The sequence below is a fragment of the Propithecus coquereli genome, unplaced genomic scaffold (assembly GCF_000956105.1).
Source record: "Propithecus coquereli isolate 6110/MARCELLA unplaced genomic scaffold, Pcoq_1.0 Scaffold252, whole genome shotgun sequence".
NCBI lineage: Eukaryota > Metazoa > Chordata > Mammalia > Primates > Indriidae > Propithecus > Propithecus coquereli.
Genome location: NW_012148086.1, coordinates 3030354 through 3056866, shown reverse-complemented (window position 1 = coordinate 3056866; position 26513 = coordinate 3030354). Strand labels below are relative to the sequence as shown.

Here is a 26513-nt window from a genome sequence, read left to right as displayed (position 1 = left end):
GCAGTGAATCTCCTGGGTGTTCATTGAGCTTCTTGTATCTGGATGTCTAAATCTCTAGCAAAACCTGGCAAGTTTTCCTCAATTATTCCCCCAAATAGGTTTTCCAGCCCTTGTATATTTTCTTCTTTACCCTCAGAGGTGCCTATGATTCTCTTATTTGGCCATTTTATATTTTATGATGTTTCTTTTAGGGTTTGTTCATGCCTCTTGATTCTTTGTTCTTTATTTTTGACTGACTGTGTTAATTCAAAAGAGTTGTCTTCGAGTTCTGATATTCTTTCTTCTGCCTGGTATAGTCTATTCTCAGAGCTTTTCACTGTGTTTTATATTTCCTTAAATGAATTTTTTATTTCCATAAGTTCTATTTTTTTAATATGATTATCTCTTTAGTAAATTTTTCATTTATTTTCTAAATTGTTTTTCCATTTTCTCTTGGATTTAGTTGAGCTTCCTAAGAATCCATATTTGGAATTCTTTTGTCTGTTATTTCAATATTTTCATTTTGTTGGGGATCTGTTGCTAGAGAGCTGGTATGCCTCTTTGGGGGTGTCCTTTCACTCTGATTTTTCATACTTCTAGAGTTCTTGCACTGATTCCTTCACATCTGGAGTAGCTATCACTGCTTCTTGTTTTGGCTTTTCTTTTGTTTAGATGGGGCTTTTGTTCCCCCTTACTCTTAAGGGTGTGCCTGTAGTGTATATTGGATAAGAACCTTTGGCTTTGCTTGTGGGTGCTTTGATAGGAGTCTAGGTTCTGGATGAATACCTTGGTTATTGATATGCTTAGTGTGGTTTTTTTCTTAGTTGCTAGTTATTTGTAGTCTGTAGCGGTGGGGAGCTATGTGTGTGGGTAGATTCCCTGTCTCTCTTTGATGAGGGAGGAGGGAAGTTTTTGAAATCCTTTCTCTTTTCCCAGCCCTGTGGTCTCCTTAACAGTGTGAATTATATCGGCCCGCCCAGTTTAATCTCTGAGCCAGTAAGTGGTGCTTGTGGGTAAGAGTCCAGCCACGCCCTGTATGACTGAGTCAGTAAATGCTGTAAAGGGCTGCACAAGGTGTCCTCCCTGCCAGTCGGTTGCGCTTGCAGGAAAGAGCCAGCTGCAGTGTTTCTTTTTGGGACCCGTGACCAGCTCTATCCCCTCAGCACTCAAATGCCCCAGGTAGTGGGCAGGGCCCTAGAACCTCCCAGGTGAGTCCTTATTCTCTACTACAGCAGAGGGGGTGGAGGAGTGAGGCTAGTCAGGGCTGTATCAGGTGAGCCTGCCTTCATGCTCCACGAAGGCAGGCACAAGAGCTGTCTTGGCAGAGGTTGAGGGTTTGCTCCCAGGCCACGGAGGAAAGCCACCAGAGAGGGGCTGAAGCCACTCCACCAAGCCAGAAAGTCTGCTTGTGGGGGAGGGACCATCTGAGATTCATAGTGTGGCTGTCAGGAGTGCGTTTCACTCTTCTCACTCCTCCCCTGTTCCGAGGTCTCCTTCCGGTGTCTGGCCACAGGCAGGAGCTCAAACTACCTGAGCTCACCAGCCATGGCACTGCAGGCTGGGAGCTTCGCTGTCCAGGATCCTGCCATGGGCTGAAAGCACAACTTTCCTGTGAGGGAAGGGTTGCTCTGTAAGTTCACTGCAGCTCGAACCCACGGTGCACTCTCCTCTCAGTTGTGCCCCGCAGGCTCCCTTGCCTCCCAAGATTAGTGACCCTGAGCAGCACAATCAAGTCCTGGGGGGATGGGATCTGGCCTTTGGGCATGTCTCTGGGTCTCCCAAGTTAAATTCCTGACAGTGCCAGGGAGAAGCATGCTCATCCTGAGTTGCTCATGGGGTGCTCAAGCAGGCTTGATGTCCCTCCACTTCGGGGCGTGTCCTGCTCTGATGGAACAGCCAGGTAAGCAGCACCAGGGAGAGCCGGTGAGCAGGGAGCTCACTGTCCAAGCAACCCTTATTCCACTACAGGTCTTTAACAGGAAAGATGTGAGCCCCACTCTCTGTTGAAGCCTTGGTGTGATGGGCGCACAAACAGGGGAAGCAGCCACTTCTGAGAGTCTTGGCTCGATTGTCTCTCTTGGCAGCAGTGGGCGGGGGAGGAAAGGCATCTAAATGGAAGAGAGCTAGCACTCTAGTCATCCTTGTCCCTCTTCCTGGAATGTACCCACCTGGAATGTCCAAGCTCTGGGATTACACGGATTGCCCGGGACCCACCGGCCCCTGTGGCTCCCACAGTCTGGGCCGGAATTGGGAAATGTCTGTGAGGGAATGAGTGAGATGAAAACTGAGGCCTGGAGGGATGTTGGACGTTCTGAATTTTACTTTCTGGGTGTTGGATATTCTTGTATTCCTAAAATTATTCTTGATCCTTTTTCTGGGACCTAGATAAGTTACTTGGCAACACTTTGGTCCTTTGGGGTTTTGCTCTTAACCTTTGTTAGAATGAACCAGAGGAGCATTTATTCTAGGAACAATTTTGCCCACGACTTTCCCTGGTCCCCGGTGGGTGATAAGGTTTTCCATTCTTGCCAGTGGAGGTAGGAACTATTCTTAGCATCATGTGAGCTTTGGGGTTTGTTCCCTGTGATCGTTTTAGATGATTCTGTCCCTGGCCTATGCAGATCGGTAGTGAACTGGAGACTTGAAGGGGACCTCCTGTAGGTCTTGGGAACCCTCTCTTCCCTCTGGTGTTTGCCCTGTGAACTGGAGCCACCTTGGGCTCCCTAGTCTCTGTCCTCCCCTGGCTCCCTCCACGTGTGGCTTGGGACTCCAGGCAGTATGCTGGCCATTGCAGGCCCCCTCACTTGCTCCCGTCTCTCAGGGGTCACTGTCTTTCATTGCTTCGTGTCTGATATCTGGAAAGTCGTTGCTTTATACATTTTGTCTGGCTTTTTTATTGTTTCTAGGAGGGCAAATTCAATCCCTAGTATGCCATCGTTTCCAGAAGTGGACTTCACATGATCATTTAAATGTCTTTGACCCCAGTAAGTGGTCATTATCCCCATGTAACAGGTGAGGGCCAAGGTCAATAGCCAAAGGTCAGAACCAAAATCTGCTCCACTGTAGGTGGGCACATTCTCCTTGTTCCCATGCAGATCACCCCTCAGGAGGCTGCTCCTGCCAGCTGAGGACTGTCGGGAATGGAATGGCATTCCTGTGAGAGCTGTCCCTGGGCAGGGTGCTGTAGACTCAGCCAGGAATGTGCCTCATTCCATCGTAGTCAAGATTTCACATGAATGCATGGGTGGAAGGAAGACTTCTCTGAAGGTTAGATCTGTGTCAGGAGAAGGATCCAGCAAAACTTTAATGTGGAGTGAGAGCTCCAAAGATGCATTCTGCCCATGACGTGGCCCTTTTGTAAGCAGCACGATGGCAGTCTGACTGTGCAGCGAGAAGGAACGTGTCCATATCCCTGGTGTCTCTGAGCTGCCGTGTTGTGCCTGAGCACACGGAGTCCCCTGCAGGCCCTAACTGGCTCACAGCACAGTTTTGCTCATCTGGGGCCACCCTGCAGAACTCAGTCCCGCCAACAAAGACACCTCCGTGTTTTCCTCTTGAGTATGGAACATACCGCCTCACTTTCCCACCCCACCAGTTCAAAATGAGAGCAAAATGTTGGTAGCCCCGAGTTTTGTGATGGGAAAATGGAGCCTTCCGCTTCGAGGTGCCGGAGACCATCTGAAACAGCAGGTCCTCCCGACACCCCCGATATCTCTCCATCCTGGGGCATGGCTGTGTGTATGTGCAATGAAACATCCAGATTTTCTACAACAGTTTCTATTACCTTTATCATCACAAAGACACATGTTTTTAGCACGGTTAGTGGCCGTGTGGAGAGACCTGGCCCACTCTGGCCTGGGCAGTGGTTGTGGACACAAGGGAGCTCATGTCGTCACACCCACTCGGGGCCAGGCTCTCAGCCTCCCCCAGGCCCTTTCACCCTCAGAAGCACCCCTGGCTGGGACGGTCCCCCGACACTGTGTGAGCAAGCCCACGGTGGCCTCCCCCTGAGCTCTGAGGCCTGCACTTCTCCCTAGGCTCTGCCGCCTTTTGGCGGTGAGTCAGCACAGATGTGCCCATGGGCTGCTGCTGGTCAAGGGAGGAGAAGAGAGAAGACTCTAGAAGAAATAAAGAGGACAGGAGATGGAGTGCCATGAGGGCCCTAGGCAGATGCTGTGTGTCCTGCAAAGGAGTGACCCATTCTGACTAAAGTTACTGAAGAGGGCTTCCTGGAGGAGGCGGCACTGCACCAGGTCTTTCACTCTGGCAGGAAATGCTGACTTTTCTGAAAAGGATAATTCTAATAATTCTTAGGTTTAGCTGTCTGATGTTTTCCCTTTGACACTTCAGACACTGAAACTGAGCTTGATTAATTCTTAGCAGATCCTACCCCCTAAATTTGTATTGGCATAAATAGAAATTCAAATCTGCGGAGAAAGAATCTCACAGGGCCTTCACTCCGTGCAGGGAGCTGTCGGCAGAGAGGCTGGGCTCTGGTTGTGCGGGCTGGACACCGCCTTCCCAGCCTCCGTTTCCCTCTGCGTACAGGAGGGTGGGCCTCGCTGGTCAGCGAGAGCAGATCTCCCGGATCAGGATCGGCTATGCCCACTGCAGCGTCACTTCCATCACGGGTTCTCGTTACCTTTAAAACAACACCCCATCTTGCTTCCTGTCTGAAACACCAGGCACAGCTCTGCCTTCAGCTCACTGCATCCATCCGTCCTAAGAAACGAAGACGTGCCAGCAGTTTGGCGAGGCGAGGCTGTCTGCTCAGAAGCTGCTCAGGAGCCACGTGTCTGTTGTCAGGAGCGGCTGTGCTCCTGACAACAGACAGGCTGTGTTCTGCCTTTTTATATTTTGGAAAGAAGGATGTAACGCACACATACACACACACATGCACGCTCACACTCATGGACTTCCCAGCGCAGCATAGAGCTCGTGCCTGCACCTAATGCATCCACACGTCCTAACTGCAGCCTTCGAAGGTTCACTCCCTTATTTTCTAATAAAGCTCAGGGAAAACATTTTTAATTCATTGAATTGTTCAAATTTAAAGTTCAGATTTCACTTACTGTAGCTTAGTAATGTAAGACACATTTCTTAGAATTAAGCCTTAGCTGAAATGCATTTTCATCTGTAGGGGCTTTTCATCCCTTCTGTGCCAAGAGGGATGTGGCGCGTCCTGGAACAGCAGGCAGCGGGGCCTGGACGAGAGGGACGGCTTCACGGGATGGCCAGCGGTCGTGTCGGCAGGGCTTCATGGGTCAGGAGTGCTGAGCTGGGGGCAGGGGAGCAAGGACACTGAGTGGTCGGCTGGGGGGACGCAGGTGTCCGGATTAGGAACGCCTGCACACAGCCCCCACGGTGTAGAGGATGCCAGGACAGTCTCGCGCGTCAGCAGGAGCAAGCGTTAGTGAGAAGCAGGCGTGTGTTCGTGATACACAGTCCCCAAGGAGGCCCTGCGAGGCTGGAGTCTTCGGCAGAGAAACAAGACCTGCCTCCATGCCTTGCCTTCCTCTCTCACAGGTCATTTCCTCACGTGGCCATGGTCCTACGGTTTAAGAAGGACACAGAGCTGGGAGCTGGCCCCAGGGGGAACCATCAGGCTTGGGATCCAGGCTCAGCACAGCAGCTGGCTCGATGGAACAAACTGAACAAAATAAGACCGAAAGGGAATTCTGTGTTTGCAGAGTCCTTTCTGGGCACAGGGCAGGGCCAGGTGGCTTAGCGCCAGCTCATGGAGAGAGGCCTGGGGGTCTGAGCTGGCTGGAAGCCATGCATTTGGCTAAAGCCCTGACTCGAGCCAGTGTCCTGCCTGGGAGAGGCCTTGGCCACCACCCAGCCTGCTGGGCTCAGCCTGGACACCCAGAGGGGGACCTGCAAATAGTCCCGGGGAAGAGGATCAACCAAAGCAGCTGAGGGGAGGATGTGGGGTAAGGGATTCCTGCCCTCCCCGTCCCAGCAAGGCTCTCCACAGCAGACTGAAGACAGAGCCACGGACTCTGGACAAAAGATCCAGGGAAGGAGATTTTCATTCAATGTACGTTTTCCAGCAGCTTGAAGTGTGTAAGTTTGGATGAGACAGATTTGTGCAGTAGTGAGTTCCCCGTCTCTGTGAGGTGTTCAAGGAAAAGTGGGTAACTACTTGAGGAGATGTTGTAGACTGGATTCATTAATTACCTTGGACATAAGATGACCTCCAAGACTGTTTCCTGAAAGGCTCATATTTGAGGGAAAGGCCTGCAAAGCAGCAGGGGGAGAGCCACAGGCCAGGATGGAGAATGTGTGGTGCTCGTGCACCTCCTAGGGAGCGCAGGAGGGTGGGAGACTGGCATGGGGTGGGGGCACATTAGAGGCCTAACTGCGTGGAGAGAAGGCAGGGGGAAAGTGGGATATACTGCCAGGGTTTGGCCCTGTGGAGTCGCTCCCTAACCCAGGCATGCTAAGGGTCGGCTGTGCTGTGCTGCAACCGCAGACATCCCCAGGACATCAGTAGCATTCATCAGCAAGGGGTGATTCCTCTTCTCATTGCAGTCCTGCGCAGTCTACACTGTAGTCCTCCGGGGGCCAGGCTGCTAGATACCAGAGCTTTCTCAGTCCTGCAGCATGGAATGGCCCCTGAGGGTGTGGTGTCCTACTGCACCCCACCCCCCGAATTTCAGGCTGTTCTGGACATGGGCACCCCGCCTGGCCTGCCCTAGCCAGGGCCACCCTGACCTAAGACTCGTCAGTCCTGGGACAGCAACAACGTGCAGAGATGTGTGCCATCTTTGACCTTCATGCTCCAGTCTGTGTGTTGAGTGAATACCAGTTATCAAAGGAGGCACACGTGATTCAGCCCCAAAGTTAGAGACTAAGTTCCTCTAACGTAGGGGCTGAAGACTGTTGTCTTAGCTGCTCTGTGTGCTTGGGGAAGTTCCTTTCCTTTTCTACGCTTCCCCAAAAGGAGGTGTTAATAGAGTGGGGTGCCCCTAAAGGAGGGGTGTGTGTGCCCCAGAAAGACATCAGTGGCTCAGCGGGGCCTTGGGAGAGGGTCTCAGAAAGCCTATTTGTAGTGATTGCACCTGAAAATTCAGAAACGTGCTTTGCTGATAGTGAGGAATGATGTGGCAATGGCAATCCGACTTTGGCCAGATGCCCCTTGTCACTTGGAGGAGGGAGGTAGGGACATCACTTCCAAGACAGAGCGAGGACAGGGCCACCCTGGAACGGCTGTTCTCTTGTAGTGAGCATGTTGACTAGAGGCGCTGGGTTGGGGTTGCTGGTGTAGTTAGACTGAATCCTCTGTTGGGGTTTTGTGTGCGTGAGAGTCACTTACCGCACTGTCAGCGTACCGGGGAGTGGTCAGGCTATGCATTTGTTGTTGTTTTATTCTCTTTCCCAAATGACAAGTGCCCCCAAATTGTGACCTCCTCTGAGATGCCACATAACTATCAATAGATGTGCCCTGGTCAATAATTCCTGAAACAGAAGTACACGTGAGAAGGGAAATGCCTCTGAAAGACACTAGGAGAGGACATTTTGAAAATGGAAGCCGGATGTGTCTCTACCACGTGACTTTGTTGACAGGAATAATGTGTGTTGCCCACAGAGCTTCCTGATTGGAAAATTTTATAAATTGAGAATTTCAGTGGATTTTCATCTTATTTGTTAAAAAATATAACTATACAACTTCTGCTTAGTTCATAAAAATAACTGGCACAGGGAAGACGGACATTTATCATTCAAATTTCAACAAAAACCTTGGCATGTGTGGATGGATTAAGAGGTATATGATGATTAGGAAGGACAGCTTCTCCAATAGCCCATGAATCCAGATGTTGAAAGAAGTAGAATTAGAACCAAATCTTTTAATCACAATGTGATAAACCTAGATTTTTTTTAATTTTTTTTTTTATTATTTTCATTTTTTTTATTTCAGAATATTATGGGGGTACAAACATTTTGGTTACATGTTAATGACTTTGCCACACCCAAACCATGATTTGAGGGGTGCCTTTTCCCCTCTACAATGCTCACCGCATCCATTAGTTGTGAGTTTACCCACCCCCAACCCCTCAGCCCCTAAAGAATATTACTACCGTGTGATCACCTTAGTGTTGATCAGTCAGTGCCAATTTGATGGTGAGTACATGTGGAGCCCATTCTTCCATTCTTGTAATACCTCACCTTGGAGGATGGGCTCAAGTTCTATCCAGGAGAATATAAGAGGTGCTAGATCACCATTGTTTCTTATAATTGAGTAATATTCCATTGTATACATATACCATATTTTATTAATCCACTTATGGGTTGATGGGCACTTGGGTTGTTTCCACATCCTTGCAATAGTGAATTGTGCTGCCATAAACTTTTCAAAAGAAGGCAGAATAATGGCCAGCAAACATATAAAAAAAGTGCTCAACATCTTTAATCATTAGGGAAATGCAAATCAAAACCACAATGAGATATCACCTAACCCCAGTGAGACTGGCCTTTATCAAAAAATCCCAAAGCAACAAATGCTGGCAAGGATGTGGAGAGACAGTAACACTCTCACACTGCTGGTGGGACTGCAACTTAGTGCGACCTCTGTGGAATAGATTTGTTTTTAATTGAAGCATATCCCGTTACACAGTTTTCACCAAAATACTGATAACATCACCACCAATGGCACCTTTCGTGCCCTTACAGTGGACCCTGAGTAGGGCCATCACTGTCGGTTTAACCAGTCTCTGCAGGGTCCTGTGGCTGATCGAGAAGCGCTGGGGTCGGTACTGCCCGCACAGCTCTCTCCCTGTCTCAGTGCTCAGAGGGACATGCACTCTGGTGGAGGCCAGAGAGGTCCCAGAGGAAACGAGGAGCCTCCAGACATTCTAGGATGGGGTCACATTGGCAGCTGCCTGGGGACTGGTGCTGTCTCTGGTGGGCACATGCCTCAGAAAGAGCTGTGGTGGCTTCTGGTCCCCAAGAGGTGGCTAGGACAGGGCAGACCTTCAAAGTGGGGTGAGGCAATTGTTCTTTGCATGTTCCAGCAGATGTGTGGTGACTTGTGCAGACACTCGTGGATCCTCCTGGCCTGGTAGCATGGACACAGTCCTGCCGTCAGGTGGGGACGGGTGTAGGGCAGGGCACACTGGGCGTCCAGTGTGAAGATTAGGAAGAAGCATGGGTGGGGGGTGAGGGCACCATGGATGGGTGGGGCTCACCACGGCTCTCGACTCCCAGGCAGAAGAGGAGCGCGAGGACATGGAGAGGGTGAAGCTGGACAACAGGAGGATCCTCTTCAACCTCCTGCCAGCCCATGTCGCCCAGCACTTCCTCATGTCCAACCCCCGAAACATGGTGAGTGCCCTCCCGGCCACCACTAGCCAGCACCACTCTGGCCATTCCCTGGGCACTCTCCAGGCTGACCTGTCCTTTGACCTTCTAGGACCTCTACTACCAGTCCTACTCCCAGGTGGGCGTCATGTTCGCCTCCATCCCCAACTTCAATGACTTCTATATCGAGCTAGATGGCAACAACATGGGGGTGGAGTGTCTGCGGCTGCTCAACGAGATCATCGCTGACTTTGACAAGGTGAGGGCTGCGCTTCACTGTCTTGGCCCTGCCTGGCCCAGCATGCATCCTGCTCGCGGGGTGACACGGGTGTCCCTTCACCTGATTAAATCCTGTGTGTTCAGCGATATGTCATGTTCTCCGTAGATGGAATGGGCAGGAAGCACAGGCATTCTGTCTCCTTTGGGGCCCAGATCCAGCATGGCAGTAAAGAAGGGGATCTCAACCCCAGGATAGGGGACCAGGGCCACTGGGCAGGGCGGAGCACTTGTCCTCTGCCTTGTAAACATCAGGACTCAGACTTCTCCAGTGGCCGGGGCTGAGTACATCATCTGCAGATGGGTGGGCGGGGTGGGGTATCCCCAAGCCCTTCCACAGCCAGCTGGACTCTGCATCAGCCCTACCAGCTCCTGTCACTGGGGACCTGATTCTCCCAGTGACTGTGAGCTCAGCTGTGGGAAGAACAAGGGCATGTCCTGTGCTGTCCCTCCTCACCTGTTCTTTCCAATGTAGTCCCAGAATTTGTGTGGTGCTCAAAACAGAGAAGACCTTTTGCTTTCCAGACTGCATTCATCAGCTATGCTGTTTTCCTGGTGGTTGACGGCTGTGGTGACTTTTCTCAAATGTTATGTAATGTTTAACAGTTTTGTGTTTTAAACAAAGCTCATGGACAAAGACTTTTACAAGGACCTAGAGAAGATCAAAACCATCGGGAGCACCTACATGGCCGCGGTGGGGCTGGCGCCCACCTCGGGGGCCAAGGTGAGTGTCATCCAGGACTGGGCTGCCTGCTCGCAGACCGGGTCCCAGCCCCACCCCAGACTGCTCTGAGACCTCAGGCAGGTCCCCATGCTGGGGTCTGTTTTCCCTCTGAGTTGGATTAGGGGAGTAGCTCACAGGCTGTTTTGTCAGTGGCTGGCTCTCTCCAGACACAATCTCCTAGGGAAAGTCAGCACAGAAGGCTGGTCACAGGGGCTTCCTCCAGCCCCAGCCCCTCCCCAACAGTGCCCTCCCCTCTGGCCCCCTCTCTTCTCCTCCCTCCAGCCCTGTGCTCTCCTTTCCCAAAGCAGAACAGTGAATAAGTAAAAATAAACATCCAGAATAGACCTATATGTATTAAAGACATTGAATCAATAACATTAAAGACATTGAATTAATAACGTTCTAAAACAGAAAGCGTCAGGCCCAGATGCATTCACTAATGAATTCTGCCAAACATTTAAGGAAGAAATTATACCAGTTCTCTACAATCTCTTCCCAAAGATAGAAGCAGAGGCCAGCATTCCCCAAATAAAACCAGACAACGACATTATAAAAAAAGAAAATTACAGACCAATATTTCTCATGACTATAGATGCATAAATCCTCAACAAACATTAGCATATTGAATTCAATAATGAATGAAAAGAATTATACATGAAAACCAAGGTGGAATTATTCCAGATATGCAAGGCTGGTTTAACATTCTAAAATGAATTTATTCAATTCATCATATTAACAGAATAAAAAAGAAAAATTATTAATATGTGATTATATCAGTTGATGCAGAAAAATCATTTAACTAAATCTAATACCCATCTCTGATAAAAACTCTCAGTAAACTAGGAAGGAAACTTTCTCAGTTTGATAAATAACATCTACACAAAACCAACAGCTTAACATCATACCTAATGGGGAGAAACTAGATCCTTTCTCCCTATGATCAGAAGCATGGCAAGAATATCCTCTCTTACCACTTCTATTCAACAGAATACTGGAAGTGCTAGCTAAAGCAATAAGACAAGAAAAGAAAATAAAAGGCATACAGATTGGGAAGGAATGTGTTTGCAGATGACATGGCTGTATATGGAGAAAATCTGAAAGACTCAAAAATAACAGCACAACAATAAAAAAAAAAAAGACTCCTGGAACTAAGGTTACAGGACACAAAGTTACTATATAAAAGTTAATCACTTTGCTATATACCAGCAACGAACAATTGGGATTTGAAATTACAAATGTAATACCATTTATATTAGACCCTAAAAATGAAATACCAGGTATAAATCTAACAAAATATATACAAGAACTATATGAGGAAAACAACAAAACTCTAATGAAAGAAATCAAAGATCTAAATAAATGGAGATTCGATGTTCCTGCAAAGGAAGAGTCAACATTGTTAAAATGTCAGTTCTTCCTAACTTCATCTGTAGATTTAATACAACTCCAATCAAAACCCCACCAGGATATTTTGTGATATTGACAAACTAATCCTAAGTTTATATGGAAATAAAAAAGACCCAGAACAAACAACACAATATTGACAAGGAAGAACAAAGTTGGAAGACTGATGCTACCAACTTCAAGGCTTACTATAAAGCTACAGTAATCAAGACAATGCAGCATTATCAAAAGAAGAGACAAATAGATGAATGGAACAGAATAGAGAACCCAGAAACAGACCCACACTACTAGAGTTAACTGATCTCTGACATAGGAGCAAAGGCAATACAATGGCAAAGAGAGAGTCTCTTCAACAAATAGTGCTGGAACAACTGGACATCCACATGCAAGAAAAGGAATATAGATGCACACCTGATACCCTTCACAAAAATTTACTCAAAATGGATAATCCTAAATGTATAAGGCAAAACTTGAACTTTTAGAAGATAACAGAGGAGAAAAATCTAGATGACCTTGATTTTGGCAATGATTTTTTTAAATACAACACCAAGAACATGATCCATGAAAAAAAAATGGTAAGTTGGATTTTATTAAAATTAAAAATTATTACTCTGTGAAATATACTGTTAAGAGAATGAAAAGTCAAGCCCCAGGCTAGGAGAAAATCTTTTTGCAAATCACCTACTGATAATGGACTTTTATCTAAAATATAAAAAGAACCCTTAAAATTAAACAATAAGAAAAAAAGCAGTTAAAAAGTGTGCACATAATCTGAACAGGCACCTCCCCAAAGAAAATATACAGGTGACAAATAAGCATGTGAAGAGATGTTCAGCATCATAGGTCGTTAGGGAGATGCAAGTTAAAACAATCAGACACCACTAGATACCTACCAGAATGGCTAAAATCCAAAACACTGACAAGATACATGTTGGTGAGGATGTGGAGCAGCAGGAACTCTCGTTCATTGCTGGTGGGAATGCAAAATGGCACAGTCACTGAGGAAGACAGTTTGACTTTGTTACAAAGCTAAACCTACTGTTGCTATATGACCCGGCAATTGTGCTTCTTGGCATTTACCCAAATGTGATGAAAATTATGTCCATGGAGAAGCCTTCACATGAATATTAATAGCTTTATTTATAATCACCAAAACCTGGATATTCTTCAATAGGTGAAGGATAAACACATTCTGGTATATCCATAAAATGGAATATTATTAGATGATAAAAAGAAATGAGCTACCAAGTCATGAGAAGACATGGAGAAACCTTAAATACATACACATCACTACATAAAAGAAGCCAGTCGGAAAAGGCTGTATAATGTATGATTCCAACTATATGAAATTCTGGAAAAGGCAAAACTATAGAGACAGTAAAATGATTAGAGGTTGCTGGGGGCTGGGGAAAAGGAGCTAAGAAGATTTTTAGGGCCATGAAACTGTGTAGTACTGTCATAGTGGATACGTGTCATCGTACATTTGTCAAAACCCATAGAATGGACAACACCAAGAGTGAATCCTAATGTAAATTATGGACTTCGGTTAATAATAATATATCAGTATGGGTTCATCAGTTGTAGCAAATGCATCACACTGATGCAAGATAATAACAATAGGGAAACTACATGTGGGGGAAGAGGGGGTGCCTGGGACCTCTCCTTGCTATCTGCTCAGTTGACCTGTAAACCTAAAATTGTCCTAAAAAATAAAATCTGTTAAATTGAAAAAAACATTAGTTCCGTGACTTTGAGGACTAATAAAATTTCCTTAAAAAATAAAAATTAGAAACCTTACAACTGCCACTGTTTCACAAAAGGACCTTGTCACACACGTATAGAAAGATGCAGTCTCGATCTCAAGATCTGACATGCGTCTCTGTCCTTGCTTTGCTCATTTGCAATGGGCACTGACAACATTGTCCAAGCAGGAGTTTGGATACCTGGTCTCCTGCTCACAGGGCTGCCCCCTCCTCCCCACCCCTCGCAGACAGACTCAGGTGAATCCTGTCTCTGCCCCTCAGGAGCCAGGGTTTGGGCAATACCTCAGTCTCCTTCCTGTAGAATGGAATGATGTGCCCCAGCCAGGCACCAAGAGCACCTGCAGTCCACGGGACTGCTGTGTTGTTGATAAGGGAATCAAGTCCCCAATCCCACAACTGCTGCAGGGCTCCCTGCCCCCCACCTGCCTGGTGATCCCAAACGTAATGATCCCTGTCTGTTCACACCTAGGCTAAGAAGTCCATCTCCTCCCACCTGAGCACACTGGCGGACTTTGCCATTGAGATGTTTGACGTCCTGGATGAGATTAACTACCAGTCTTACAACGACTTTGTCCTCCGAGTTGGTACGAGGCTCTAAGCCTATCCCTTCGGTGTAGAACACCCTTTCTGTGCCTTCCTAGGGGCGGAATCAGCTGGCGGGTGTCTTGAAGGAAGGAAGGTGATGCCAACCAGGAGAACATGGGGACACATGAGCAGAGTTGCCCCTGAAAGCTGCCTGTGGAAGTGGGATGCTTCAGAAAGTGACTTAGGACTTTGAAGATTCACTGCCCCGAGCTCATGAAACACATTAGAAATCTCGATTGTCCTGGAGACTTTCAGACGCTCCTCCGAGTCCACACTTAGCTGCAGGAAAATGCGCCTTTCCCCTCGGCCGGCCCTGGCAGCATGGAGTGAGGCTGCGCGGGCTGCCCAGCAAGAGGCCTTGGCGGGAGCCCACCTGCGCGGACTCAGGCAGGCCCTTGTCTTCTCTGAGCTCCTTCCCTTGCCTGCGGAGGGAAAACCATGGGATGTCCAAGCTCCTTTCTAGATTTTATGAAACTAGGGTTTGTTGGGTTTTTTACATCCTAAATTCATTTTTTCTGAGATGTAGACAGTTTACCAGAAAAATTCCCACTAGTCCAGGATATAGTTAAAATAGCATTTTATGGTTGTTCTAGAATTCAAACATCTAGTGGCTTTAAAATCCAGCCTTGGAGCTGCGTTTGAGTGGGAAGGGTGGTGAAGTTCTGATGTCCTAGAAGCATGCAGTGTTTTGGGCATGGCGTCCGGCTGAGGGCTGGGCCCTGGGCGCTGCTCAGTCAGGAAACAGGTGTGATGGGGATCAGGGACGTCCCATTCCCTGCTCTCCCGCAGTGGAGCCCTGCGGCTGTGGCCCAGTGGTTGGTCATGCGATGACCCTTCTACCCAGCATGGTGACGTTGGCCCCATCTCTTGCTTGTAGGTGGGGGTGTCTGGGGTTGGCAGAGGGGCTCCCCAAGTCCCACCAGCCATCCAGGAAGTGGCCTTTTGAGGTTCCTCTCTAGGTTTCCCATGTCCACCTGCCCCAGCTCACACTGTTGGGCCACCTCTCCCCACCCCACACTCCTCCCATGCTCTGTCCAGGACTTCAGAGGAATTAACTAGGACAAGCTCAGAAAAATCAGTCCATGAACACACAAAAGGAAGATAGGGTGTGGTCTCAGCCTGGGCCAGAAAGCCCTAGTTGCAAGAAGTGGCCACAGCAGCTGTACTAACAGAACTGATGGCATGCTGGACCCCCCGGACATCCCACCAAGGACAGGCCAGGGTGTCACAGCTTAGTGTGTGCCCCATTTACAGGAGAGGAAGCCCAGGCCCAGAGAGAGCACATTGCTGAAAGTCACCCAAGGGATGATTCAAACACGGGTGCCCCTGGGGTCATTGTGACGCCGTCCATCTGGTCTGCAGCTGCCCAGAGACCAGTTGGATCCTGAGCTACAAAAAGAAGGGTCCTCCATCCCTCCTACCAGAGCGTCCTGGGCCATCGTGCTCAGTTCTGGGACCCACACCCTAAAATAGCCACAGGGATGCAGCCTGAGAAGGGTCAGGAGCAGCTATTTTTCTGGAAAAGAGGATGCACTTGGGGTCATAGAGACCAAAAGGTCAGATTTCGTAGTGGCTTCTGTGGCAAGACGTAGCACAGGGGCCATTGTTCCAGGAAATGGGATTTTTCCTCAGGATTAGGAATCATCTTTGAGGACCAATGCTGCTCCCTGGTGCAGCAGGCAGTGTCACTAGGGTGCCACCCCCACGCCCCGCGGGAGCCGCGTGCAGGCGAGGCTCACAGTGCCTCTCTGTGGAGCTGTGTGGGGTGCTTTAGGGAGGAGCCTGGCACTAGGTGACCCCAAAAGGACCCTGAAAGGAGCAACATCAAGTGCACCGGGTGGCCCTGGCAGGGTGAGTCACATGTTTCCAGCTGACAACAGGCCACATCGTGGCTGTCTTCCAGGCATCAACGTCGGCCCCGTGGTGGCTGGAGTGATCGGAGCGCGCAGGCCTCAGTACGACATCTGGGGAAACACAGTGAACGTGGCCAGTCGGATGGACAGCACCGGGGTCCAGGGCAGAATCCAGGTCAGTTGACCCGGAAATCCCCAGGGCACAGGTACCCATTCTGTAGGTGAGGAAACTGAGGCACAGGAGGCCAAGGGTCGAACCCCGGGTCTGCAGCCAGTAAGCGGCAGGGCTGAACTAGCTGCATATCTCAGTCTGTCTGCTCTAGAGAGCGTTTCTGGGCTGGGCAGTTTGATTGCGCTGTCTGCTTTGCCGTGCGGCCTTGGGGGCTGGACCGACTCCAGAGCACTGAGTCACAGGGGCGTGCGGCCACGCCCCATGGCCTGGCTGCTCCCGTTCCCTCCACATGTCCCAGGACTCTGGTCCCCGCCCACCTGGCTTCTGTAGAAGGGAAGGGCTTTCTCGTCTGTTTGAAGAGAGGCTGCTGTGGGTGCCCACCTCGTTCGAGGAACTTCTGGGCAGCTCAGGTGGGATGAGACCTGGTGGCTGTGATACCTTCCAGGAGCCACAGAAAGGTCTGGAAGGCCACAGCCTCTGCTTTTCCTCAGTGTGGAGGAGTGTGGTCTGGTTCTCGGGACTTCCCTTAGAACAAACTTGAAACTTGACCCAGTCCTGATGACCACCAGGGTGGAGCCCAAGTGGGTCAGATGGGGCCTGTGAGGGCCGCCCAGCCCTGTGGCTGCCTGCTTGGGACCTGCAGGCCTCAGGGGGCCTTGGAGGGAAGGCTGGTCCCCTGGTGCATGATGGTGGCTAATCTGTGGGGGCAGTTTAAGGGCCAGGTAGAAAGTCTTCATAAAGTCTTTTCTCCTGTTAGAACATAGTCAGGGACTTCCATGAAGCACTTCTGCACCTCTGCATTCTTTTTTTTTTTAAAAAAATTTAAGATTCTTTTATTTTTATAACCACATTTAGAATCATTTCCATCACCATATGAAAAAAGATGCTCTAAATAATTCTTCCAGTTGGTTGGTTCTGTTAAAATGTCTTCAGGGCTAGAGTGCCGTGGCGTCATCCTAGCTCACAGCAACCTCAAACTCCTGGGCTCAAGCGATCCTCCTGCCTCAGCCTCCCGAGTAGCTGGGATTACAGGCATGTGCCACCATGCCCGGCTAATTTTTTCTATATATTTTTAGTTGTCTGATTAATTTCTTTCTATTTTTAGTAGAGACGGGGTCTTGCTCTTGCTCAGGCTGGTTTCGAACTCTTGAGCTCAAACAATCCGCCCGCCTCGGCCTCCCAGAGAGCTAGGATTACAGGCGTGAGCCACCGAGCCCGGCCCACCTTCACTATTTTTAATCGTATAGTTAAGCGGCGTTAAGTACATTCAGCTGCCACCACCATCCATCCGTAGAACTTTGCACTGTATTTTCCTTACCATGACCATGCGCCTGCACTCCCTGCAGGCTTCCCTAAAGCTGGACACGCCCCAGGGGAGAACTTCCTGGGACCCCCTCCTGTCCGCAGCCTGGCTACTGCCCCATGCCACGTTGCATTTTTAAATTTCTGAAATCAGACCTAAGCCTGCCACTGCCTTGTCATGCTCCTGCCCCATGCATGGGTCGTTTGCCCCTGTCCTCCCCCAGCCTGGTAGGTGTACCCCCCACTGCCCAGGATGTTACTCTGGCATAAGCAGGGTCTGTCTGTCAAGCAGGTCTCCCCTCCCCCGCTTGACTTCCTGGCACCCCCGCCACACTGCCAGAGGCCACCCTCCCCAGCTCTGCTGGGCCAGGCCCTGAGAAGGTGGGCTTGGGATGGAGTGAGTTGTTTTAACTAAAGACAACAGAGTTTGCACCACGTGTTGGAGTGGGGGAGCAGCCAGGAGACGGGGAGGGAGAAGTGACTTTAGGATCACTCCTCCAGCGTAAAGCTCAGACACCAATAGTGTGTCTTCTGGTCACAGGACTGACTGTGGCTAGTAGAAGGTATTTTCTTATCCTTTCTCTTTCTTCTAACTTTGTGAAGCAGGAATTCTTTGCGCTAGAATACTGGCTGGGAACCTGAAAGACAGGTTTGCGTCATGTCTGTTTTCTCCAGGTAGTTTGCCCAGCGCCCTCTGTGTGCTGGGGCCCCCCGGGTGTGCATCCCCACCCCATACCACTGCGCCCAGTGGGGGGTTGGAAGCCTGGCCTTGCTGTGTGCTCTGCTCTCCACTGTCCCCTCCCAGCCAAGGTGGTTGGTACCTGCTACCTGACCTCCCGCATTCTGTGCGCCCTGACCTGGAACTGTCCCAGGTTGCTGAAGCGCCCAGAGCCCCAGGCCCAGAGGCGAGTCCTGCTCCTTTCTGTTCCCAGCGTCTGGCGCTGCATCTCATGCAGCCTCTGGCATGGTGTGCGCCACGGGGCTCACACCCCACCCTGGTGCCAGGTGCCTGTTGGCCCTGCCCACCTGTGTACCCCATCTGGGTGCTTCCTGGGCCACCCTTCCCAGCCGAGCCAGGGGCGCTGCTCAGTGAATGTCACCTCCTCCTGTTGGCCAGGACGTGGCAGTGGGATTCCCTGGGGCTGGCTCCTTAGGCTCCTCTCAGTCCCCTGGGCTGTCTTTGCAGGGTCGTGTCCTTGTCCTTATGGAGTGACCCAAGTGATTGCAGCAGGAGCGGGGCCCTGGCTGCCAGGCTGAGCTGGGGAAGCTGTGTACGGGCACTGCCAGGGTCGGGCAGTCAGGGTAGGCAGCAACAGATGCAGGATGGAATGTTCCGGTCTTTTCCCAGACACACAGTGGGGCTCCCATCCCCAGAGGACCTCCCTTGTTGCCCGTAACGCATGCTTCTCTGTGCCAACAGGTGACTGAGGAAGTCCACCGGCTGCTGAGAAGGTGCTCCTACCACTTCGTGTGCAGAGGCAAAGTCAGCGTCAAGGGCAAGGGCGAGATGTTGACATACTTTTTGGAAGGCAGGACTGATGGAAACGGCTCCCAGACTAGGTCCCTAGGCTTGGAGCGAAAAATGTGTCCTTATGGGAGAGCCGGCCTTCAGGCCAGACACCCCCCAGTGGGCCCCCCGGCTGGGCTCCCAGTCAGGGCCGGGCTCCCCCCGCACCCCACCAGCCAGTACCTGCCCTCCACAGCAGCCGGGAAGGAGGCTTAACGAGCCCACGCTGGCCGCTGGGGGTGCACACAGGGCGAGAATGCTCTGGGGCGACACAGGCCACTGCAGCTCCAGCCAGGACGAGCCAAACCAGTGGAGCAGGTGGGCAGTGGCCAGGCCGGAGGAGGAGCATTGTCCAGGCATGGCCTGTGGCCTGAGGGCCAACAACCCGGCAGAAGCAGCACAGCAGTGACTTGGTGAGGGGAGGACCCTGTCTGCACACACATCCAGGCCTCGCAGGCTGTGTGTCCACTCCATCCTCCCCATCCATGGCAGAATGAGCACCGTCTCTTTCCAGCAGGCCTGTGCGGGTTTGGCCAGGTTGGCGTCAATGTCAGGAATTCAGAACATCCGCCGGGGCTACAGCGACAGCTGCGGAGGTCTGGCTGGCAGAGTGGCCGAGGAGCCTGCTGAGTGTGCCCTGAGCCACCCCGGCCGAGGCGGGTCCCAGCATGCAGGCGGCTCCAGCCCTGGGCAGCGGCTTCGGGAGCCAGAGTGGGAAGTCAGGCCTCACTGGGCTGGGGCTGTTCACGCTCAGACTGGACAGTTTGGGGAGAACTGAGAAGCTGCCTCGCACTGCATGGATAGTGGTGGCCACTGCCTTTCCTCAGAGCGGTTGTTTGCTCAAAGCCGGAGGTAGGTCTTCTGGAATTCTCCGGGGGCCCCCAGCCCCCTCTCCATAATCACGGCCAGCGTCGGCTTCTTGTTCTGCCTGTGTGTTCCCCAGCTGCGCCACCTGCTGGATCCCGCTCCTGCGAAACCTGGACGTTCCCTGTGCTGCACGTCACTGCTGTGTTTGTTCACAGGAGAAGAGGGACGGGTGTCATTTCCTCCTTTTCTCTGTGGTGTCGTGAGTCCTGTACATTTGCAACAGTGCAAGGCTGCATGTGTGTTGAAAAGGAGTGGCCCTCGTGCCCATGAGCAGGCTTCCTTGACGGGACATGTTTCTCCGGCAGAGCCAGCCCTCCTGGACGGGCTGTTTCAGAGTTGGCTTATGGTCATGTGTCCAGGTGTCCCTGCTCCAGCTTGCAGGGGACGTGACTGCAGGCGATTGTGTCCAGATCTGGGAACCTCCCACCTGCATGTCTAGATGATCATGATGGAGATGAGGATGAGGGGCTCAGGGGTCCAGGAGAGCCAGTGGGGTGGGACTGGCCAGAAATAACCAGGCACGTCCTGGCACGTGGAGACCCTGGACCTCGGGCACAGGGAGGAAGGGGGCTGGAGATGGGAGGAAAGGTTCTGGAGACCCGCTGCTCTGAAACATGCTCAGAGAGGTTTCTGTGGACTGCAGGGGAGACCTGAGCCTGTCTCTGCTCAAAGCCAGCTGGCTTGGGGGAGTCCCTCTCCTCATTGCTCCATAAGGGCTCTACTCCCTTTCTGGGGGTCCTGACTTTTCAGAAAAGGAGCAGAGAACAGCCCAGACTTCCTTTCCTGGAGCGTAGGTCTGTGTGGGGCCTCCTCTGGACTGACCCCCGTCAGGCTGGGCAGGTGATGTCCTCCAGCCGCTCCCACCGTGGCATGTTAGACATGGCCTCCCGCATGGGGAGGGCGACCCTGGCTCAGCCGTGTGGCCATGCGGGGGCAGCAGGGACCTCAGCCGTAGCTGGGGAGGCCAGGCCTGCGGGCTTTGCAGGGCAGCCGGGTTGGGGCTGGCCAGGTGCCTGTTCCAGAGGGACTCGGGGTTGGTGGTAGGGGCTCCAGCAGAGGCAAGACTCAGGACAGAGGCGGACAGGGTGGACAGCTTCTGGCAAGGGAGAGTGGAAGCGGCTTTGTGCAGGCCGGGGACCATAGGTGGCCAGATGGGGCCGTGGGGAGCGCACCCCATCCACTCTTCTTTCTCTCTGGGCTGGGCTGTGGCTTCTGTGATGTGCAAGGGGGCTGGATGGTCTCTTGGCACCTTCCTGAGAGTGATTTTGACCCATGGCCTTTCCTGGCTGCAGCAGGGAGCTCACAGGCCAGGGCAGGTTACCTCCTGGATCCCCCAGAGAGTTTAGGGCTGGAGAATGGGCAGCTTTTGTCTTCCTCCTGTGGTCCACATGTCACTGTCCGCTCATGCACCCTGGTGTTCTGGCATCACTGGTGCGGGCTGGGCTCCCAAGAAGCCCTAGGGCAGAAGGAGATGCTAGAGGGGGCTTCCGGCCGCTGTTGGGGCGTCCACAGGAGCCTATGGCTGTGCAGAATCACTGGGCTGCCTGCGAGGGTGCCTAAGGACAGGCAGGCTCATCACGAGGTCCAGGGTCCATCTGAGCTCTCCACGAGCTGAGCACCTGGCTGGGGCCCAGCTGCCAGCCGCTGCCTGCACGGTGTGCAGAGGGTGGAGAGCCTCGCTGGCACAGCCAGTGCCGCTGCCCACCCCAGGCTGTCCGGGTAGGGGGTAGACAGAGGAGTGGCCCCCAGAGGTGTCCACACCGTAGACGTAAGCCCTGTGGCTACGCTCTGTCACTTGCCAAAGGGGACTTTGCAGTCGGAATCAAGGTCAGGGATCTTAGGATGGCAGAGGATCCTGGACTACCCGAGTGGGCTCAGTGCGGCCACGTGGCCCCTTGGAAGTGGATGAAGGAGGCAGAAGAGCCCAGAAGGATTCGAAGCATGTCAGGGATGGCACCATCGTTCCTGGCCACAGCCAACTTGACAACCCCAGCCCCAGCCAGCAAGGAAGTGGGGACGTCACTCCCACGATTACAAGGAGCTGAATCCATCAACAGCCTGAGCGAGCCCACAGCAGATTCGCCCAGAGCCTGCAGGAGGAGCAGAGCCCAGCCTGGTGACACCTCGGTCTGGCCTGTGAGACTCAGCAAAGAGCCAGCTGCCACACGGCGTCTGGCCTGGGATCACAGAGCCGGGAGATCACACATGTGCATCCGTGACACCACTCAAAGCAGGTCAGTCACGCAGCAGCAGGAGGAAGCCATCCCGGGGACCACACTTCCTCCCCTGGGCACACGACTTTTCTGAAATGGACCCCACGGCAGCCTTGGCGAGGTCTCCACTTCACGGGGCAAACATCTCCATCATCAGCAACTCCAAACCCCACCTACTTCCTGGGAGTTCAGGAACTGTGTTTAGCCATAATGTTCCTTGGGGTTTGGCGAAAAACAACTTCCTTTTTATTTGTGATAAAACTGTATTATATTGCCTTATTTATTTTTAATCATGTACAATATTCATGTAAAAATGTTAGAGCCATTTGGGTAGGATTCCCTCTAAGTTATTTAAGAGGCTCTGTAAATAGTGCACCCGTTACAGGTGCTGCCTGTTTACTCGTACCAAAAATGATGAAAAGCCCCACGCCCACTCCAGCCCCGCTCGATGATGCTGTGGCCCTTCCCCACCCTCGCATGCCTCCCCTGCCTGCCACCGTAGCGTAGAGCACAGCCCAGAATGCTTCCAAAGGTCTCCGTGGGCCCTGCCCACCCCTGCGGGTGTCTGCGTCCTACAGGCAGACGCCCCCCACAGACCCAGAAACCTAAGTTGCCAGCCCGTGTTTCTCAGACTCTAAAGCCACCGGGGCTTCTGGAACACCTGTCATAGAAGCAATAACTCTAACTCTATCCTGTGGAGATGAGTCTGGTCCAAAGCAGATTGGCAATTCAGAGACAAGCTATGCACACGAGTTTGCCCAGTTCCCTGGCTCTGGGGGGCTGCCACTCCCGAAGCCCCACCCCTTCCTGAAGACCCAGCTCTGGCACCTCGGTTCCCGTGGGCCATCAGGACTGGGCAGAGCTCAGCATCCCAGGTCCGGTGAGCAGGCAGAGCTGTGTCAAACCCTCCTCAGGTCATTGTCACTCCACGCCTGGCTCGGGTGAGGGAGGAAGGAGGAGGCAATCACACCTCCCGATCCAAGATCTGTTCGGATCAGCAAATCTCAGTACCGGTCTCCCTCTACCGAGGGTGGTGAGCTGCACAGTTTGTGGCGGCAACATTAAAAGGATGACAAGGCTTACCCATGGTACACCGTTTCAGGGAAATGGTGGCATGCTGAAAGTTGTCTTCATTGGCCCTCCATGCTGCTAGTGCCATCCGGTGGACAAGAGCCCTCTGGACATGTGTCCAGGATCAGGGACCCCATGCCAGGCTGGCCTGGGTGTGGGGAGGTTCATCTTGGTGGCTCAGACCTTCAAATTGAGCTTGGGGGATGACAGAGAGAAAGGTCTTACTCGAGGAACGCAGATACCCCAGATAACCATTGGTACACAAATCATTCCATGCTCTTGGGCACCGGGGAGGGGACGCCACAGGCAGGTGTCCACAGTCGGCAAAGTGGGTGGTGTAGGGACTCACGTCGCTTCAGCCTCCTGTGGCCCCGGCCCTCGCTGTGCCAGGCGGGGACCAGTGCAGGGCCGGGATGGGGGACGGAGCCAGAGGAGGCGTTCTGGAAGGCTCAGTCTGGCTCAGTGGAAGGAAGGCTCTTCTAACTGCCATTTCCCACAGATGGACTTGGGTGCACTGGGGTGGACAGGCCCTGCTGTTGGGGGTGGGGGTGAACGCGGCACAGGCGGCTCCTGGAAGCCGCGGGTGTCTGTGATTCTGTGTGAGCTGACAGCAAGGAGCTGCAGGGCAGGCCTCACGTGGGAAAGTGGACACAGAGCGGCTGGTTGTGGGGTCCCAGGGCCCCTGAGGTGGCCTGGACGGGGCTGGGTGCCAGCATCACAGGGCAGGGCCCCTGCCACGGCACCTGTTCCCTCAGTGTGGATATTCCTCCCTCGCAGAGTCATGACCCCAAAGAGACACGGGTGGGGGTGTTCAGAGGCCCCCTGGTCCCCCCTCACCTCGGGGAACCCGCAGGGACACTCTGGAAAGTGTCCCGGGGATTTCCCATGCTGGTCTCCTGTCGTTCACATGATACTGGAGGCAGATCCTGTAACAGGATGTGAGGACATGTGTCACTTCCATGGTCCGTTCCATAAGCACCGCAGACTCAGTGCCACATTTTGGGGCTAGACTTCCCTAAACGCCATGCCATCATCTAATGACTCATACATTTTTATTTTTAAATTTCCCTGAAAATTTAATGCATTCTGTTCCATATCAAATCTATTCACTATCTTAAAAAAATAGTCACTCCACTAGAGGCCATGCTTAATTCAAATCACTCTGTGTGCGCCTGTGTATGTGTGTTGTGTTGCATGTGTGAACACGTGTGTGCACGTGCGTGCCTATCATGTGTGCCTATCATGTGTGTTGCACACATGTCTGTGTGTTGCATAGCATAAGCCAAATGAAAATTAAGTGTTTGTTCCTGGGATTCAGATGCATTAGTATAAGGAAGAAAATTAAGTTTGAATACCGACAGATGAGCTTCATGCAGGGCTTTTGGGGAAACCGTCCCCGAGTGCCCTGACTTGGTTTTCCTTAGAAAATCCTCATTGTCGGAGTTGGAGGTCTGGGCAGGGGGGCAGCATCTGGGACGCCAAGGCAGCGTGTGACCCCCTTATGGTGTTCGCTTGGTTTCTGAGCCTCCGTCTGTAATCCAAAGCTCTTTTTTTTTTTTTTTAATATCAGCACTTTTAATATCTACAATATCAGCACTAATGTCCAGGGACATTGAGGCACTAAACAGGTCCCATTTTCCTTTTCTGTTTGGCTGTTTGCTTTTAGGGTAGCTGGCTGCAGGAATTCGGAAGGAGGAGCCGAGGGGTGGGAGTGCAAGCGAACCTCAGCGCACAAGCGCCTCCCTCCCCTTCCGGGTTGCTGGGAGCTAGTTTGCAGGCTGGGCCCTCCCAACTCAGAATCTGTCGCCTTCAGTCTCTCAGCTGCGCAGGGGGAAGAGCCACAGTAGACAGGTGCCCTTCTTGGGTTGTGCTTCACAATTGGCTGGAAAAAGCATGTGTATCAGAAAACTGGCCCCAGAGGCAGCCATCTGCCCAACACTCTGTCCTCCATACCTGGCAGGCGCTAGTCACTTTAGGGACCTTTTCTTCATTCTTTGTGAAATGAGTGAGTTTCCTTCTACACTGGATTCAACATGTTCTGCACTGACAAGCACAGGGAAGGGCAGTCATAGCTCTCCTGTCCATTCGAAATAGTCTCCAGCGGGCCTTTGGGTGTGGCCACAAATTAAGGCAACACTCATGACTAGTACCTAAATCTGGCTTCACAGGAACTGGGCACCTCTGTGTGCTTCCCTTCACTCTCCTTCAAACAGCCCGTGGAGGGAGGTATTGTTATAATCTTCCTGTTGTCAATGAAGAATCTGAGGCCCAGAGAGGTTAGGGACTTGAGTAACGTCACACAGCTCTGAGAGGCAGGACCAGGATTCAACTCCTGCTCTGTTCAGTCTAAACCCTTGTGTTTCCCATCACATTTAGTTCCTCTTTGCTAACAGTGAAAGCTGCAAAAATTGTGTTGGTTTTGGTGGAGAACTCTAGCTTGTCCACACACAAGTGCCCACGGTGGTGGAGGGGACACCTCAGCAGGTGGGTTTGAGCGCAGCCTATGCTGGGCCCCAGTGGGAAGGCTTGCTCCGACCACCTGTCCTTGGAGCCCGTGCCCAAGTCCGCACGGGCCCTGGCAGGCCTTGGCCTCATGGTCCTAACTAGAGCAACGCACTTCCTCTTGGCTAAGCCGCCCTCCTCCTCTGACAACTGACTCCCAGCAAGGAAATAAAATGTTAGGCTTAAAAAATCCCTACTTTGTCATATCAGATTTTATGTTCTAAAACTATGTTGGAGCACAACCTATCTGAAAAGATAGAGGACTTCTCCTTAAACAAGAACAGTCGTCCTCTTTTTCTGTAAGGCCTAATATCAAATGGGGAGAAACTGGGGCACCCCCAGACAGCCCCAAACTGCACATCGTTTGTCCACTTACACAGAGCCAGTCCAGGCCCCCAGTTCCTGGTCAGGCGCCTCTGAGCTGTGGGAAGGCCACTAGCTGAATTCGCTGTTTCTCCTTGTCTTCCTCCACTGCAGAGCCATTCAGCGTTGTCATCATGTGCCACTGGTGGGGTGTAGGTGGGTCAGGGCACCTTCCCCAGGGACTAGAGGATGTTCAAAGAACCACAGTGTTCAGAAGGCAAGAAAGGGATTATAATGATTGCTCATTGCAATGGTGAGAGATTTGGCAACCACCAGGGCGCATGTGCCCTGTTTCCTGGGCGTCGGTTTCTGATGGTCCTGGGGCAGCAAGCGTGGCTTCAAAAAGCCGTGGGCCGCTTATTGAGAAGTAATGTTTAAACGTGGTGTCCTAGACTAACTCCCAAGAGATCTATCCAGTCTCACAGGCTTAACAAACTTGTGCGGGACTGTGCGAGAACACGTGCTCAAAGCGTCCTTGCCGTGGGCATCTGCTTCCCACAGCCTGTCAGGGAAGTTGTCCCCACAGCAGCTGGAACCTGTTTCTCACCTCCCACCAGCAGCTCCCACTCAACTCCGGGCCCCGGGCACATGAAGCACAAGTCTCAGGGGACCCTTCCCACGTTGTGGGGATC

At 51.9% G+C, this 26513-nt stretch overlaps 1 protein-coding gene across 1 annotated transcript in view; it reads left to right on the top strand.

Annotated features, from left to right (window-relative positions):
- Positions 1-22200, top strand: part of ADCY1 (adenylate cyclase 1 (brain)) — a 142802-nt gene extending 120602 nt beyond the window's left edge. Inside the window, exons 15-20 of the mRNA XM_012646975.1 lie at positions 9187-9303; positions 9392-9538; positions 10181-10279; positions 13916-14030; positions 15935-16059; positions 18779-22200. Coding sequence (XP_012502429.1) covers positions 9187-9303; positions 9392-9538; positions 10181-10279; positions 13916-14030; positions 15935-16059; positions 18779-19081 — 906 coding nt within the window. The 3' untranslated portion in view covers positions 19082-22200. The remainder of the gene's footprint in view (positions 1-9186; positions 9304-9391; positions 9539-10180; positions 10280-13915; positions 14031-15934; positions 16060-18778) is intronic.
- The last annotated feature ends 4313 nt before the right edge of the window (positions 22201-26513 follow it).